The sequence below is a fragment of the Silurus aristotelis genome, assembly GCF_946808225.1.
Source record: "Silurus aristotelis genome assembly, chromosome: 18".
Lineage (NCBI taxonomy): Eukaryota > Metazoa > Chordata > Actinopteri > Siluriformes > Siluridae > Silurus > Silurus aristotelis.
Genome location: NC_139591.1, coordinates 21,061,861 through 21,079,652, shown reverse-complemented (window position 1 = coordinate 21,079,652; position 17,792 = coordinate 21,061,861). Strand labels below are relative to the sequence as shown.

At 38.7% G+C, this 17,792-nt stretch overlaps 2 protein-coding genes and 1 long non-coding RNA gene across 3 annotated transcripts in view; 1 reads left to right on the top strand and 2 right to left on the bottom strand.

The window, feature by feature from the left end:
• LOC310741248 overlaps positions 1–17,792 on the top strand; it is a 248,859-nt gene that overhangs the window by 137,785 nt on the left and 93,282 nt on the right. The gene's annotated exons all lie outside the window — the stretch shown is intronic.
• LOC310741207 (solute carrier family 2, facilitated glucose transporter member 9-like) lies at positions 52–8,966 on the bottom strand. The gene is made up of 12 exons (XM_083568837.1): positions 8,870–8,966; positions 8,684–8,782; positions 7,917–8,077; positions 4,716–4,840; positions 4,358–4,487; positions 3,543–3,691; positions 3,138–3,328; positions 2,735–2,845; positions 2,158–2,259; positions 1,783–1,858; positions 1,457–1,584; positions 52–364 (listed from the first exon to the last, which is right to left on the bottom strand). Exons 1-12 carry the CDS (start codon positions 8,927–8,929, stop codon positions 152–154), a joined length of 1,545 nt encoding a protein of 514 aa, XP_083424963.1. The 5' UTR covers positions 8,930–8,966; the 3' UTR covers positions 52–151.
• On the bottom strand, positions 12,464–17,564 carry ska1 (spindle and kinetochore associated complex subunit 1). Its single transcript, XM_083568853.1, has 7 exons — positions 17,431–17,564; positions 15,441–15,532; positions 15,221–15,345; positions 14,432–14,532; positions 14,081–14,221; positions 13,406–13,575; positions 12,464–12,921 (listed from the first exon to the last, which is right to left on the bottom strand). The coding sequence occupies exons 2-7, from the start codon at positions 15,526–15,528 to the stop codon at positions 12,773–12,775; spliced, it is 774 nt and encodes a 257-aa protein (XP_083424979.1). The 5' UTR covers positions 15,529–15,532; positions 17,431–17,564; the 3' UTR covers positions 12,464–12,772.

The following is a 17,792-nucleotide window of genomic DNA, read 5'->3' as shown; positions in this document are numbered from 1 at the left end:
CTAAATGTTGTTACAATGTTATTTAGAAACATTTCTAAAAATGAATAATTCTTTTTTTTTTTTTTTTTTTTTTTTTTATGTTTTATTTATTGTCATTTTTTTATCACCTTATTAATAACTGACATACGTTGTTTTGGAATTGGTTTAGAGTTTAGAGTTTGGTGCCATGTCTACTCTGTCCAAGTGCATCTTGCAGAGCAAGTTTGGTCTCGGAGTGTTTAACTCCGCTGTGAATCCTCTCGAACTCGGCCGTGATCTCCATTATGGATTTGTTCCTCGTCTCGGGTACATTGAACCACACGAAGAGAGCCGTGCCAAAGCAGAACACGAAGAAGATGAGGAAGCAGAAATAGTCTAAATATTCCTGTAGGTAAAAGATTAAAGACAGTAAATTTTAATCTGTAAATATAAAGAAGTGTTTGTTCTGTCCTAATCACAGATTGATTGTATCCTTTGCTACAACCAGAGGTGAAAATCGGATTCCTACAATGAGAAAAGGGTGACTAACTGCCACGGTGACTCCTGTCTGAACTCGTCCGTCAACCTGTCTATCACCATTGCAAACAGGAAAGGGCTCAGAGCAGATCCTTGATGCAGTCAAACCTTCACCTTGAACCAGTCTGTCGTTCCTACTGCACACTTCACTGCTGTCACACTGTCCTCATACATGTCCTGCACCACCCTCACATACTTCTCTGTATGTGACACACTGTATGTGACACACCAGACTGCTTCATATAAAACCACAACTCCTCCCTCCACTCTGTCGTATGCTTTCTCTAAATCCACAAACACACAATGCAACTCCTTCTGACCTTCTCTATACTTCTCCATCAACATTCTCAAAGCAAATATTGCATCCATAGTGCTCTTCCTCTGCCTGAAACCATACTGCTGCTCACAAATGGCCACCTCTTCTCTAAGCCTGGCTTTCACTACTCTTTCCCATAACTTCATGGTGTAAATGATCAATTTTATTCCTCTGTAGTTACTGCAGGTCTGCACATCTCCCTTATTCTTAAAGATACCTTTCTCTTCTTCATCAGCTCCCTCTCTCCCTTTACCAGTCATAGTACCAACATTTAAAGTACCAACCCGAACCACCACTCTCCCCTGTTGGCTAACGATACCTGTGGTGGTTGCTGGTAACCCGGGCCTTAACCGATCCGGTATGAAATTCTGATTCCTGATCCGCATATTTGATTTGGCACATGTTTTACATTGGATGCCCTTCCTAACACAACCCTCCCCATTTTTCCAGGCTTGGGACCGGCACTAAGAGTGCACTGGCTTGTGAAACCCTAATGGCTGGGTTAAAAAAAAATAAAAAATGAAAAAATAAAAATAAATAAATAAATGTAAAAATACATTTATAAATAATGTCATCATCATCATCATCATCATCATGTATTGCAGTGTTTCTCTATGGAGTCAGGCTGGTTCTTTATAAACTTACCACGATAAAAGGAAACAGCATACCCACAGAGAAGAGCCCCATCCAGTTGAGAGTGCAGGCCACAGTGAACGCTGCTGACTGGAAGGACTGGGTGAAAAGCTCACCAGGCAGGGGCGCTGTAATACATGCTGTTTTCACACAAAGACAACAGAGGAGAACAGGGGAATGCATGAGTCATGTTTTAAATCTGTAGTGTGTGTAATGTGTACATTCTGACATCTAGTGCACTAGTAATATCTATATGATTGTTCTGGATCCACTGAGGGCCACAAAAAAAAATAAATGGATTACACTTGAATGATCATGTGAGTGCACTTAATCCACACCTGGACCACTGCAGAAGAAGATGATATATAAGAAGATGAGCACCATGCTGCAGTACGGCATCCACGACACGTGAACCTTCAACATCACAGTCACATAGTGATCATTTCATGTGTGGTGAAGAAGAGAAGAGAAGAGAAGAGAAGAGAAGAGAAGAGAAGAGAAGAGAAGAGAAGAGAAGAGAAGAGAAGAGAAGAGAAGAGAAGAGAAGAGAAGGAAAAAGGAGAGGAGAGGAGATGAGATGAGAGAAGAGATGAGAACATAGAACATAGTGATCATTTCATGTAAAGAGGAAAGAAGAAGAGAAGAGAAGAGAAGAGAAGAGAAGAGAAGAGAAGAGAAGAGAAGAGAAGAGAAGAGAAGAGAAGAGAACTGACCTGTAGGTACAGAGTAAGTGTAAGCAGTAGCAGTGCAGCAGACATGCCGACATAACTCCGAATCATCAGTGACTTCTTCCCTGTGTGCTCGATTACCATCGCCTGGAAAACACACACACACACACACACACACACACACACACACACACACACACACACACACACACACACACATACACACACATACACACACACACACACACACACACACACACACACACACACACACACAAACACAAACATGCACTTCAGCGTTCAGTTTTAGCACTTCATATTTTTATATATTTTTATTTGACCAGTAGAAAACAACATGGAACAACTAGAAGAAAAAAGTTCTAATCCTTTGAAGCCTCTAACACACTTCATGGTTATGCATCAGACACCTCGATGCTGCAACTACAACACCAGCTACAGTACTCTTCCTGAATCCTATCACCTACTGCACTACAAACATCCTTTCCTAATGAATGAATCAGTGTGTATGGAATACAGACGTATGTAGATTTCTGGAGGAGCAAAAAAGCAGGACTGGGAAACCCCCTGTAGCACTTGTGTGTGTTTGAGCTGGAAGACTTACACAGATGACTCCCGAAGAGAATTCACACAACCCTGTCCCCAAAGTCACATAGCGCAAGTTGTGTGCCGGAATTCCTGCTGCGCGGAACACATCGTTTGCGTACAGATAAACCTGGAATAACACAGCGCACGCTGGACCTATAAATAACTATCATATTATACTTCAACAAATCAGTGAATATTTTCTCACACACACACACACACACACACACACACACACACACACACACACACACACACACACACACACACACTCACTCTTTCCATGTTCTATACTAGACAGTACCATTATTATGGCTGTGTGTGTGTATATGTGTGTGTGTGTGTGTGTGTGTGTGTGTGTGTGTGTGTGTGTGTGTGTGTGTGTGTGTGTGTGTGTGTGTGTGTGTGTGTGTAGGACTCACAGCATTGATGCCACACAACTGCAGTGTGATGAAGGTAACAATAATGGTGAGTAGCTGCCAGCGCACAGAGCGGGCAAACAGGAGCTCCAACACGCTCTTGTTTCTCACGCCCTGCAGGGCCGCATGCTCCCTTAGCAAATCCTCGACCTCTGATTTGCAGTCAGCATAAGAACCTCGCAGTTGCTGCAGAGCTACACACACACACACACACACACACACACACACACACACACACACACACACACACACAAGCACAGGTTCACTGAGGCTCAGATTTTAAATTGTAATAAAAGTGTGTGTTTGTGTGTGTGTGTGTGTGTGTGTGTGTGTGTGTGTGTGTGTGTGTGTGTGTGTGTGTGTGTGTGTGTGTGTGTGTGTGTGTGTGTGTGTGTGTGTGTTTCCAACCTTTCTCACAGCTAGTTTTGTCTCCCCGGTCTAACAGCAGGTAGCGTGGAGACTCAGGCAGGAAGTACAAAGAGACAAGCTGCAGAAGAGCAGTCAAGGCACAAACAGACAGCAAGAAGGGCCACAAAGCTTCCGTTCCCAATATCTCACTACACAAACACACACACACACACACACACACACACACACACACACACACACACACACACACACTTTCAAAATATTATGGAAAAAGTAAAAGTTGCAACAGAAACAACAATTGCAACTAAAAATGTTTTATAAAATATACTAATATTACTAAAAAAGGTTAGAAATTATATTTGTTTCAATTGATTTGTATTTATTTTGAAAGTTGGAGGGAATATATATAATTTACATTTTGCCTAGGGCCTTCAAATGTCTAGAACCAGCCCTGCATATGTGTCTCATACAGGATTCTAGCTGCTCAAAAGTTCTGGATGTTCTTTGTTGTGTTTTTCGTTTCATGATGCTCCAAATATTTTCAAATTGTGTAAACTGCAGGCAGGTCAGTTCTGCAACCGGACTACGAAGGCATGCTATTATAATAGATTCAGTATGCAGTTCATTGTCTTGCTCAAAGGACTTCCCTAAAAAAAGACATTTTCGGGATGAAAGCATTTGTTAAACATTTGGTATGTTTTCTATGTTCTATTGTAAATACAATATGGGTTCATAAGATTTAGAAATAATTGCTTTCTGTTTTTATTTAGATTTCACACAGTTTCCCACCTTTTGTGGAATTGCATTTGTAATAGACGAGGTTGCAATTGCTCCGATGATGTCACACAACTCACCCGATGCCAAGCAGCTGACCAAAAAACTTGCCCAGAGAGACAAAGATGCCCACGGAAGCCCCGACCATCCCTCGTAAACCTTTTGGAGAGCAGTCAAGCACATACATGGTGTGGGCCGTTAGAGCTACTCCTGCAACACACACAAACATGCACACACAAAAGAAATTACCTCAACTTTATTTACATGTTGCAGTAATTTTCTTTGTCCTCATATGCAAAACGCAAACATTCACAAAAGAGCTGATTGTCACTTAAGCCACGCCCATAAAACAATGTCTATGTATATGTCTTAGAAGCTAAATGCAGAAGAAAGCACATCATAAATACTACAATATAACCATTTACTGTAGCAGCGGACCTGAGTTGATGCCGTAAACGAGACGTCCGATCATGATCATCTCGAAGGAGTGTGCCGTTTTGCTCAGCACTATCAGCAAGGATCCACAGATGGCCACCATATTGTTCAGCATGAGGCATCTCTTCCTGATTACAGAGCAACAGGATAAAATGTTGAGTAGAAAATGTTTGGGGTTTTGTGTTCTGTTAAGCGACAACTTTTTATGCTAATATTGTGTGAAAAACAATGGGCAGTATATTTATGTTGAATTGCCAAGGCTTAGAAACATGGCATATAGTCAGTAATTATACACCTGTATTAGGCCTGTGGAACATTCCACTGAGGTTTTTTAAGAATGAAAGGAAAAAAAAAAAAGTATAAAAAATCTATTCATTTGACCTTGTCTTTGGTCGAGTGACATTTCTCTGGTCTTGCATTAAAAGATCAAGTTGCTAGATAGCAAAGTCTATCTCACCTGAAATCATTCACATGGCGCAAATCTTTCCTCCTTGAAATGACATTGCATAGATTAGTACTAAAGTTTGGGGTAAAAAAAAAAAAAAAAAAAAAAAAAACATGGACGCCCAAATGTTCTCCTTGCCAACATGCTCTTATAAATGATGTAGATTTATTTCATCAAAACAGCAAACTGTATAATCAATTTTATAATAGATTTAACAAAATAAATACACTATATGAACAGTATAGAGACACCTGACTTTTTCAGCCATATGTGGTTATTCTACAAAACTGTCACCACAGACGCACAATTGTATAAGACGTTCAATTCACTTGAACTAGTAGATCAAAATCTGTTCCAGCATGACAATATCCCTGTGCATAAATCCAGCTCCATGAAGATATGCTTTACATGGGTTGGAGTGGATGATCTCCTGCTACTTAACACCTTTGGAATGAATGTGAACGCTGACTGCACACTTGACATCCTCATCCTCATCTACACACTGACTTAATAAAACCATTGAGGCTGAATGAATCTCACCCAATTCTCCATAAGCACACTCCAAGATCTAGTGGAACATCTTCCCAGTATAGCGGAGGTTATTAACAGCAAATGAGGAATACATGTGGAATGGGATGTTCAAAAAGCACATACCGAGCGTATGCTTAGGTGTCCACAAACATTTGTCCAAATAGTGTAGTCCATATTTTGAATATTCTAAGTGTAATCATTGCCAGCTACCTGTGATGTACCTTTATTTACCTTAGTCAGTCATACAGATTCAACAACGCAAATATTTTGTTATGGTGAATGCTCTGTGCAGCCATGTTGATCGATTTAATGTAATGTACTGAACTCTTTGAGGAAACTTTCCATGAGTTTCCAAGTAGGAATTCTGAGGTTAGAGTGGGGTTCATCTGCAGATTTTCCAAAACTGGAGGTTGCAATGCATCATAATCATGGGGCTAAACGTGGACATGTATTCGGTGTATTGTAAGTAAGGATCACTGGCTTCAAAAAGATGCACACAATACATGACTAGTAATAGAACTGCCTAAATCAAAAATGTTTGCAGTAGGTGTGTTAGAATTTATGGTATATTACTGTGTTACAAAACATTTGTAACGCTGTTTGTATATAAGACCAAAAGAAAATTAAAAAAAATCATTCGTATTCGGAAAAACTCAAACGTGTGCATATGATCCGATTACATGCCATAACTAATCTCGAAAACTAGCAAAATCTCCTCGATCTGCAGCCAGCCCAAACTGACACATTTGACCTATAATGGAGAAATCAGCAACATGGTGGATTTTTGCTGATCACTGTGTCTTTCTAAATGTCAATCACTTGTCACTGAATACTTACTCTAACGCACTGACAAAATTTACAACTAACCCGCGAAGTGGCAAAGATTTCCACAGATTAACACATAAGCTTAATATTTAGTCATTCTTCCTCTCATGTATAATAGATGTCTGTAAATTATCAATGTGTCTAAACTACTGCTTCACACCAACACAACACCTGAACAAACTCTAAACTTCCAGAATTATACCGCCTCTATACCTCACACATTGTATCTGCTTGTGAAAATAAAACAAATGGTTGCAGTGCTCAGTTTAAAACGGTGTCAACTCTGATTAAAATTCTGCCCCAGTAATGACATTTCAATCATAAACTCCTACCAGCATCACCCTTGAATTCCCATTACATGGTCAGCTAAAGATGCAGTTCGTTTAGCAAATGTACAAACCACATTTGTTTTATATCTTGCAGGTTCCTACAACTGTAACAAAAATCATAAAATCCTACAACTGTAACATTATAATAGCAAATCTAGCATGTAGCATCAAGTAAGAACAAGCACTCATATGTGTCTATAGTCTTGTAAATGCACATCATTAGCTTGTCATACTCGATATATCACCTGTAAGATTAAAATGGATGTTAGCGTGGCGGTACTACACGCAGTAGTAAGTGGCTAGCGTGTCCTATTACTGACAGGCGGCGAACATGTTAACGGTCCAGTCCTAAAACAGTTAATCAAGATGGCAGGCAACAGTGTTAGTGCATACATGGAGCAGTGTGTGGTTATGGTGTAAACGTTTCAAAGATGGCCGCCAATGACGATCCTGGTCGTGGTGGTTCCCCCTGGTGGTCGTGGTGGGTCCCTGATGACAAAGTGAAGCAGGCTGTTCTAGAATGGTTCAGGCATTCAGACAAATTCTTCCAGGCATTAGTTAATGCTGAGATAATTGTATTAATGTAGTAGCATAAGGCAGATGATGAAAAATAAATGCAGTTTCCTCCCCTTGAAATGTGTTATTTTTTATTTTATAAACTCAACAATCGGTAGGAGAATGCTGAGGATAGAGCCGCAGAAGGAAGGAGGAAAAAAGGAAGACCAAGGAGGAGGTTTATGGATGTGGTGAGGGAAGACATGCAGGTAGTTGGTTTGAAGGAGGCAGATGTAGAGGACAGGGGGGTATGGAGACGGATGATCCGCTGTGGCGCCCCCTAATGGGAGAAGCCGAAAGATTTTATAAACTCAACAGTCCCGGTTTGAACGGCCCATGTACATAAATTGCCGTTATTCATAATTAGCTTATATTTATAATTGAAAAAAACTATGTCTGGCTTGAATTGCTGATGACTGTCATCTCTTTATCTGGTTGCATATATAATTTACACTCCTGCTCCTGATGTCTGATGTCCTGATGTCCAAACCCGTGTGGTTGCAACTGAATATTTTTTACCTGCCGTAGGTCACAACGATGCGCGCGGTACACAGGGAGCCCAGCAGACCCCCAATGCTATACAAGGAGACGATGAAGGACCAGATAAGTGAGAGCTGCCAGTGCTCCAGAGAGAGGCCATACCTCTGCACACATGTGCTGTTCACCAGCTCTTTAATGTACTGACAACAAAAGCAGAATGATTCATTACAGCAATAGAATTCTGAACTACAGTCAAGTTACAAAAAAACTTAAAGGGGCAGTATGAAATATGTAATGAATTCAATTTGCAATTGAAACAAACAACTACCTCAAAAAGAGGTAGTGGTTTAAGTGTTAGACTTAGAGTTCAAATACCACCAAACTGTCACTATTGGGCCCCTGTTCAAGGCCCTTAACCCTCAACTGTTTATTAAAATAATTGTAACTTGCTTTTGATAAAAGCAACTGCCAAATGCTATATATTTAAAAGACATTAAACAAAATACTGATACTGTGTGTGCGCTGCATTTTAGATCAAAGATTTGAGCTGGAACTTTTCTTTATTACTACAGATTCAAGAATTACAAATTGCCCCTTAATGGATGGTAATGCAGATGCAGAAACTTGACAGCAAATAACAACCTGAAATACTTAAAAAAATGAAATAAAAAATATATAAAATAGATAGATAGATAGATAGATAGATAGATAGATAGATAGATAGATAGATAGATAGATAGATAGATAGATAGATAGATAGATAGATAGATAGATAGATAGCACAAACAGTGCATCTTGGTACTTACGGTTGATGGTGCAGTGAGGACAGAAATGTGAAAGCCATAGTGAAACGTCCCCCCAATACCTGTGACCAAAATGACTGCAACAAGCACAGGGTTCTTGAGCTGAGCACAAACAAAAAAACACACCTAAACCCAAAGAAATCATGTTTAGGAAGCAAAGTATGAAAAACATATAAAAAAAAAACGTACAAGCAGTGATAAGGAGTTCGTCATGGCACTGCGTAGGTCTTCCTCAGGTCTTATGACCATCTGGTTTGGTCTGTTCTGTGAACAGTAAGATAACTCTGACACAGCAAACCTGTGAATGTCTAACTGTCTTTGTTGAACTGTAACTCCTAGTGGAGAACTGGTGAGAAATTAGGCATGTCTGATGAAACAGTTGGAGATAGGGAGATACAGTGAAATGAACTCTTCACCCACTTACACGGTGACCAAGAAAATGTCATAGTGAATAGATTTGACCGTATAACTCGGTGATAATCACTCCTCTTCAAGGTTTGTTCTTCTCAGTGAAGTGTCTGCTGCAAAACTTGAAAATGCTCTGACTACACAATGCAGCACATGAATGTAGCCTTACAGGGCACCTGCAGCACCAGTCAGGTGTATACTGGGAACCAGGGCACTGGACGTAGCAGGTAATCATAGAGTCTTACAGCTTTTCTCAGTTGCTTTGGAGATCAGAAATGAAATTCTTAAAACTACTTGTTCAAACTTCACATCATGTCGTCACTTTATAAAAGCATTTCTCGTTTCTTTTAAGCAATTGCAAATGCTTTGGTCCATTCAGTTGTTGGATTGTGTACACTTGTCTGCTGTTTTCTTCATTATCAATTGTTTTTAAGCAACATTGATCAAAATATATTAAACTGGTTTCACCTGAATAGTCCCCAAAAACATCTCGGCATCAGTTCATTAAATAAGTCATTGAATGCAAAACGGTTAAACCAGTTGTCATCATCAATTTTTTTTTTGGTATGATCAACTAGTTCTTTAACAGGTCAAAGGTAAAACTTGTGAACCTTTCAGTAGAGCCAAACACAATATTACAATTTCTAAAAACAAATAAACAACCAGGAAACGAACAAACACTAGTACAGTACAGTAAAAGTGTAAATCCTGTCTGGTCTCATGCAATTAATATAAATGTGACATTTGTGCTGTTGAAATTCATAGATGCCACTCAGAAGACATTCAGCCTTGTGCATTTTCAATCACTGTAATCCAAACCGTAGTTTACATCAGGAAACACTGAAACCGCTGTCATATTGACAACACGACTAAACATTGTGACGATCTTGTTTGTGTGCAATGACAAAAGGACTTGTTATTCTGATAGCACTGAAGCGCTCATGTTCAAATAGTACAGGCTTTTGCAAGAATGCAATGTGTTGTTCTTTTTTTTTGTTTTTTACAAATTGTTTTAAGAAATGCACTTTGCAGTACTTTGCAGTATTAAGGATGATTCAAGAGAAGCTCCAAAGCAACTGAGAAAAACTGTAAGTAAAACTTTAAAAGTGTATAAATTGCAGATGTCAGATGCAGTAATATGTTTTGGCCCAATCCAAATAGTGCATGGAACTGCTTCTTGACCGATCAAAAGTCAACAGATCAAATCCCTGTGCCACTGCGGGCCCTTGAGAAAGGCCCCTAACACTCAACTGCTTAGTTGTATATGTAAATGTAAATGTTGGCCTGTTATGGGAAGTCGGTATCCATACTACTTGAAATGTGCTGCTTTCATTCCTCAGTCTCAGGGCAGGACTAATTACATTCAAGGCATCACACACAAACGTGCACATGAATATATTTGTTTCAGGAATAAATCTTCCCAGTTCCATATTATAATTCTAATAGACACCCCATGGCTGTATTATGAATTACTTTAAGTCAAGTCAAGTTTATGTCTATAGCACTTTTCACAACAGACATTGTCTCAAAGCAGCTTTACAGAATTTTAAGAGTTATGGTGAACGATGTGTATTTATCCCTGATGAGCAGCCATGACGACTGTGACAAGGAAAAACTCCCTTAGATGTTATGAGGAAGAAACCTTGAGAGGAACCAGACTCAAAAGGGAACCTCATCCTCATTTGGGTGACATCAAGAGTGTGAATATAGTCTTTAAACAATACAGAACACTGAAGAGTGAGAACTAACATAAGCACTGGAATATAAGATTATGAGTAATGTCCTTTCTACAGTCTTATACAGTCAGTTGATGTTGTGAAACCAGGGGCTACTGAGCAACTCATAAAATAACTCAACATCTGAGATCCAACACCAGCTTCTCCATGCCTTTAAACACTCAGAGTTCCAGTGTCCAAACTCCACATGAAGTGGAATCAATTGGCACTGGTACGTCTCTAGATGGTTCAGGATGTTTGCGGCATCTACTTCTTTAAAGGTCCACAATCTTCATTAGGTGGGACACGACTGGAGCTGGCGCAACCCCCTGGATGCCTCAGGATGGGTAGAGAAAGAGAAGAAGTGGAGAGGAATTAGAGTAGCTGCTGTTCATAATATTAACAAGCACAAGCTGATACATCTTTTGATCAGATGTACTGGAGCACAAGGTTATGATATGTGATGCGTGTTATGTGTAGGAAAAACTGTAGCTTGTTTATTAATGAAGCAGAACATCCACCTAGTAATGCATTACAATAGTCCAGTCTGGAGGTCATAGACGATCTTCTCTCTATCAGATATAGACATGTTTCTTAGTTTAGCAATATTTCTAAGGTGGAAGAAGATATGGTTGATATGATTTTCAAAAGACAAGTTGGTGTCTTAAATAACTTCCAGGTCTCTTACTGTTGAACTAGTAGTTACAGTACATGCTTCTAAATGCAGGTTGAAATGCTGGAGCTTTTGTCTACTGGTCTTTGGGCCAATTAGCAAAATCTCTGTCTTATCAGGATTTAATAATAGAAAGTTTAAGATTAGGAGGATTGGATGTTATGTTATGTCCTGCTTCTTAACTCTGAGAAGATGCAGTCCATGCAGTCGTTTACATGATAATAGTGGATGGATCATTTGCACCAGTAAACGTCCCTGGTGTGATTATTGACCCGTCTTTCATTACAAGCTCATGTAGAGAATATTACTACAATAGCCTTATTTCAACTCAGACATATTGCTAGGACCAAAAAAGAAAAATTGTCACTACACAATGCAGAAAAAAATGCTTTGTTCCTAGCAGGTTGGATTATTGCAATGTCTTGCTATCAGTGGCGAGTCGTGAATTTCACACCTACGCCTTCAGTGGTGTCCTACCTGAGTCAATCCGTCTTTTAGTTTTCTCAGATCAGGAATCGTTCAACCTCCACATCATGTCGTCACGTGTGGACATCATAAAAGCGATTCTCGTTGATCAAATTGCGAATGCTTTTGTACATTAGTTTAATTGGTTGTGTACAAGTCTCTGTTTCATACATTATCAGTTGTTTATATTCATGTTGCTCAAAATATATATGCTACTTTCACCTGAATCATCTTAACCCCTAAAACATTTCAGCATCAGCTCAACTGCATAAGTAATTAAATGCAAAATGGTTAAAACACGTTATTATCTGCCATCTAATATTTCTATTAAACTTTTTTTTTGTGAATGTGACTTGAATTGATAAAATGTGCAGATGAATCTTGAATGTCACTAATGTAGGGGAGTGTATGGCATCAGATCCACCAATAATCAACTAGTTCTCTAAAATAAACTGGAATGTTTTTGTTAGTGGGGAATCGGCATGTGAACTGAAACAAACAAAATAATATGTAGAAGATATGTTCGTGTTAATTCATTTATTTACAAAGTTTTTTTAAACATACATTAAAATCAGACAAAGACATTAAAAGAAGACAGTTGTGATGTGAAATACTTTGGGGTGATTTACAGGGGAAGCTTAATTTTGTTTCAGCGAGATGTTTGCGCTTATGAGATTCTCAAGCGATCTCATCTGATGAGCTCCAGAAGAACTCAAGAACACCAGGATGTGTTTGACAGCAGGTTTTTCGTGCAGATCCCCGTACCACAGCATTGTTATTATAAATCATAAGGAGGGATATTCATTGGTGTTCCTGATGATGTTTGAAGGATCACAGCAGCATGTAGCGTGTCAGACCACCGCCCCGCAGCTCCTTTAGTCTCTGGCAGTGTCTCAGCATGTTCAACATACCCACAAAACGCTTATCCACCTTCAGCTGAGCCAGTTCACGCAGGTCCTCCTCCACCACAAAGAACTGACCTGATGGGGAACAGGGACGAGAGACAAACACACAAAGGTAGGAGTAAAGAAAGCTGTGTGCGCTGTCTGGCATGCGTCTCAGTTTATTACGCCAACAAATGATTTGAGAAGCTATTCCTCACAGAACACGCACATAAATATTCATAACACGCAGATTTACGGTCATAACGTGTAAATTTATATGGAGACTATATTTTTTAACGCTCTGCTGTTTCTAATACCAACAAATCACCTTGACAGAGGAACAAAGTGTGAGGAACCCCCCCAAAAGAAAAAAAACGTAAACAAGGCACAATGGATCACCATCCTGTATCACCATTAATTATTTAGGATTAGAATTAATGACCTTTGTTATGAGATACACCCTCTCAGAAAAAAGGAAAATGCATGGAGGTAAATCAGGCCATTTTGACCCCTGACCCCAAGATGATACAGCACAACCTGTGTTATATGATATAGAAATTCAGGTGATTATTAAAGATACCCTTAGTGTCCTTGGTCTCCTGCTCTTTGAAGCGCTGATGAAACTTCCGGGCTGCGTTACTCAGGCTCTTGACAGGCTGCTGGAAGATTTTATATTTCCCTGTAATGGCCGTGTTGATGCTTTTTACAGCAGAGTTCAGCTGGTCGTATGTCACTCGTCCCTTCATGTACCTGTCACGGAGCGAAGACACAAACATTATCCATTCAGTCTGTTTAAAGAGAACAATCAAATTAACTCTACATGTGGAAGAACAGAAGAGGCAGACGTGAAGAACGTTATGATACACAGTGGAGGACGAGGTACACAAACCATGTACTCGAGTTACACTTGGTAAAAATGTGACTCCAGTTAAACTTGAGTAAAAGTACAAAAGTATTTGCCTTCAAATGTACTTAAGTATCCAAAGTACTATGATTTATTACGGCTATAATGTTCCTTTTTATCATTTTTCTCACAAGACTCTTTACTTAATCGACGCAGTGTATGTGAAAAGACTCGAATGTGACTCTCAGCACACTGATCTATTAATAGATGATGATATTAATGAGTCAAACACTGATTTCTATTAAAATGATCATGAGTCCAGAAAAACTTCATCCAGTACATGTTTATCCCTGCGATTAAATGTATTAATAAATAAATGAATTTAGGCTCAAATGCTTGTGTGGGACTCACTGTGGGATGCTGTCGAACTCCTGCACTGTAATGAACTCCATCTCTTTGATCTGGCTCCGTGGGGGCTTCCTGGGCTGGTCTTGCTCCTGGGGGACTATATTCACTTCAGCCTGCTTGCTGAGAGCTGTAGTCTGTCCTCCCCTGAGAAAATTACAGTACAACACAGGCAGGTTATTTAATAGACTGTATCGATATAATTCGCCGGATCTGTATTGAACGTCCACTTTTTTTTTTATCACATCTACTAGTCATGATTTCCTACACTATTATACACACAGCGTTTACAGATACACATTGTCCCATTAATTAGTGTGTGTGTGTGTGTGTGTGTGTGTGTGTGTGAGAGCTTACTGAACGATCAGCTGCGCTCCTTTGCGAGGCATGTGTGGGGGGATGTTTTCTAATAGGTGCTGTGCGTTTTGCTCATCCTCCTGGAAGAACGTATCCAGGTCCTACAGTGGACAAGATAATGAAGCACAGGCAGAGGTCAACTGATTGATTGGCTGGGCAATTAATCCAATTAATCTGGCTGTTTTTTGGCATTTTTGTAATTAACTGGCATCAACCGATTGTGCTGTGAATTGGGCCGATTATTACGCAGGCACATCCGACACACCAAACCGTGCGTGTACATTCTGCGCTTGCGAGAGAGAACATAACTGTCCCATACCAACAGGTGGCAGTATTCAGTATTTGGCTACCAAAACCTGATAAGTGATTGGAGAGGCTTTTGTTGCAATTTTCATTATCACTTATTATTAATTAACTGTTAGATATAATAAGATGAAGGAGGAAAAAAATAAATTGGCCAAACATTTATTTAAAAAAAAATCGCAACCATATATCAGATTTTTTAAATATAAGCATCGCCATTGGCCAGAGAAAAACCCAAATTGGTCAAACTCTACTCAAAGAGTTCATAGAGTTCACATTTTCTTTATAAACAAAACTTGGAGGAATGGAGGAATAATATATAAATAAACAACACAGTCTTGTTCACTTCTGTGTCCTTTTGTGATCAAATTGGTCTTTTGATCAGATCATATAGCATTGGACAGACGTCTGACATTTACAGAATGTGTTGTGTTAATAATATACTGTATTTAAAAAATTGGAAATGTAACAGAGGATGTGTGAAACCTGTAGATGCTTTAGTAGGTCTCTCTGCTGACTGACATATCTCTCAAACCGATCGAGAAGTCCGTTTATGGCGTTGATGTCATGCTCGATTTTGTGCAGGTAGGCCCGCTTATCTGGATCTTTTGCTGAGAAAATAATATAAGCAGTTTAGTAAATCATTCAGAAATTTACAACCAAAATATGTTAATAATGAAAAAATAAGATAAACACCAAGCCATACCTACTGCTCGCAGCTCTAAGAGTCTCTTGACGAGTGAAATCTTGTCATTGATGTGTTTCGTCAAATCTTCCAACTCACCACGATTCATTTTACTGAGAAATAAATAAATAAATAAAATCAGTCAAAAGTTTGAACACACCTTTTCCCTAAATGTGTTTTTTTTTTTTATTATTTAACAATTGATACTGAAGTCATCCAAGCTATGAAAAAACACCTATTACATTACGCAGTAAACAAAAAGGTGTTAAACGTACCAGAATATGTTTTCTATTTTAGATTGTCCAAACTAGCTCCATTTCACTTTCATGACAGCTTGGCAAACTCCTGGCATTCTCTCATCAGATTCACAGGTGTACCTTGTCAAGAGTTAATTTGTGGCATTTCTTGCCTTCTTAATGTGCTTTAGACCATTAATGGTCTTGTGCAGAGGAAAGGGTACAGTGAGTACAGTGTCAATAGCCCTATTAATGCTATTACAAATACTGTACAAATCCATATTATAGCAAGAAATTATGCAGTTGCCAAAATCAAACACTATGATAAAGCAGGCTCTCATGAGGACCGTCCCAGGAAAGGAGGATCAAGAAGCTGTTATTGTCATTTCAGCCATATACTGTATAGCTGACGCAGTACACAGAGAAATGAGACAACGTTCCTCCAGAACCCTGGTGCTACATTTAACAACTTAAAGCTACATAACAGAAAACACAGAGCTGAGGACTAGTTAGTGTCCTCGCCACAAAAAGTGCATCGTGTGCAACCTGGTGCAGACAGTGCAAGACAGACACAAGACAGTGAAGGACAAATTCACAAAACACAAAATATCACCGCCAGTAAACCTACTGTATATTACACAGTGCAGTGTGTAAAAGAGCTACCTCTGCTGCAGAGGATACGTTTATTAAAATTACCAGCCTCAAAAAAAAAAAAAAGATTCCAAATTTAAGATTTTTTGGTTTTCATTACCATGTCATGTGTTAGATGTACAGAAGCTAAATGGAAGGTTCCTGAATGTGTAGTGTAGTAGGTTGTTTAACAAATTTCTTTTTTTATTTAATACGTTATTTCATTATTTGGATGTCTTTAGTATTACTGTGCAACGCTGAAAATACTAAAAATAAAGAAAATTCACATTCAAAGGTGTGTCCCAACTTTAGATTGGTGGTGTACAGAGAAGAGTGACATTAAACTGAAACAAAATGTAAACAATTTTTCAAACAAACGTAGGTCCGTCTGTGAAGTTCGAGTATTAATGCATTAATATTAATGCATTATAAGTATACTAGTGACATTTCTTCGACCTATTCATTATTTTATTGGAAATTAAGATTCCATTTCTAATTGTATGTCATTTGTGGAAACAAACTCTTCCCCTTTTTTTTGTTGTTTTTACACCAGGAACACCTGTACAACCTTCACATGCAGCATCACTCTTAGATTACTGATGACAATACAAAGAGTCGACACTTTCGGCTCCAAATAACTCATTGCTTTTATTTCGAAACAGAATAGACTTATAAAAAATATTGAACAACCCTTTATTTAGGTATAGCTAAAGATTTTATATTTAATCTTACTTTACCTTCTAGCGAACCAAAAGTGTCTCTCATTGTGCACATAAAAAGCAGTCGACTCTCGTTGTGAGAAAAAAAAAAGAGAGTCGGTTCTCAGGGGGCACATATAAGATTGGAATCGAAAGATCCGAGTCAAAAGATCCGATTCGTGAATCAAGTGATTTTAATCAAGATAACGAAGAGTTTATGTCGTGTTTTTATCTTGTTAAGAAACTTTTTATTTTTTTATTTTTTTTTAAATACACATTCGGGGTTTATATTACTTCTACTTGCTTCCATGGGTAAAATAATTTACTATTGAAACACAATGACTTCCAGGTCGAGCGATAACAGACTCTAAAGCGCATTTGACTCTGTAGATAAAATATAAATATAAAACAGTTATTAAAACAAACAACAACAAAAAAAACACTTACATTTGTTTCGAATGCTCGGAGACCCAAATCCTGAGTTATTATCTAATTTTATCCTTGTCTCGGTTTAAACTCGCGCCAACGTTCAAACAAGCTATTGTAGAAATAGCGTGTGATGATAGGTAGCACTTTCGCCACGCCGGCTACGCGTCATGATCTGTGCGTTTTGTTTTCATAAGAATATTTTGTTATAATTAATAGTAATATTAATTTAAATAACTAATATCCAAATAACCACACATTAAAGCTGATTAAAAATTAGTAGTTAGTAGTTCAATAATGTTAAAAAACGTGACTGAAAATGGTGAGTTTTGTCTCTTGTAATCGAGTGCGACACATTCGCCAGACTGTATCTAACACAAGTA

Excerpts from the sequence above, each read along its gene's own strand:
- LOC310741207 (XM_083568837.1), bottom strand. The coding sequence starts at position 8,929 with ATGGTCATAAGACCTGAGGAAGACCTACGCAGTGCCATGACGAACTCC. Across the intron at positions 8,783-8,869 it reads CGAACTCCTTATCACTGCTT|CTCAAGAACCCTGTGCTTGT; the intron begins GTACGTTTTTTT and ends GTTTGTGCTCAG. Across the intron at positions 2,846-3,137 it reads AGTTGTGTGGCATCAATGCT|GTTTATCTGTACGCAAACGA; the intron begins GTGAGTCCTACA and ends GTGTTATTCCAG.
- ska1 (XM_083568853.1), bottom strand. The coding sequence starts at position 15,528 with ATGAATCGTGGTGAGTTGGAAGATTTGACGAAACACATCAATGACAAG. Across the intron at positions 14,222-14,431 it reads GGAGCGCAGCTGATCGTTCA|GGGAGGACAGACTACAGCTC; the intron begins GTAAGCTCTCAC and ends TAATTTTCTCAG. Across the intron at positions 13,576-14,080 it reads GAGTTCGACAGCATCCCACA|GTACATGAAGGGACGAGTGA; the intron begins GTGAGTCCCACA and ends GCTCCGTGACAG.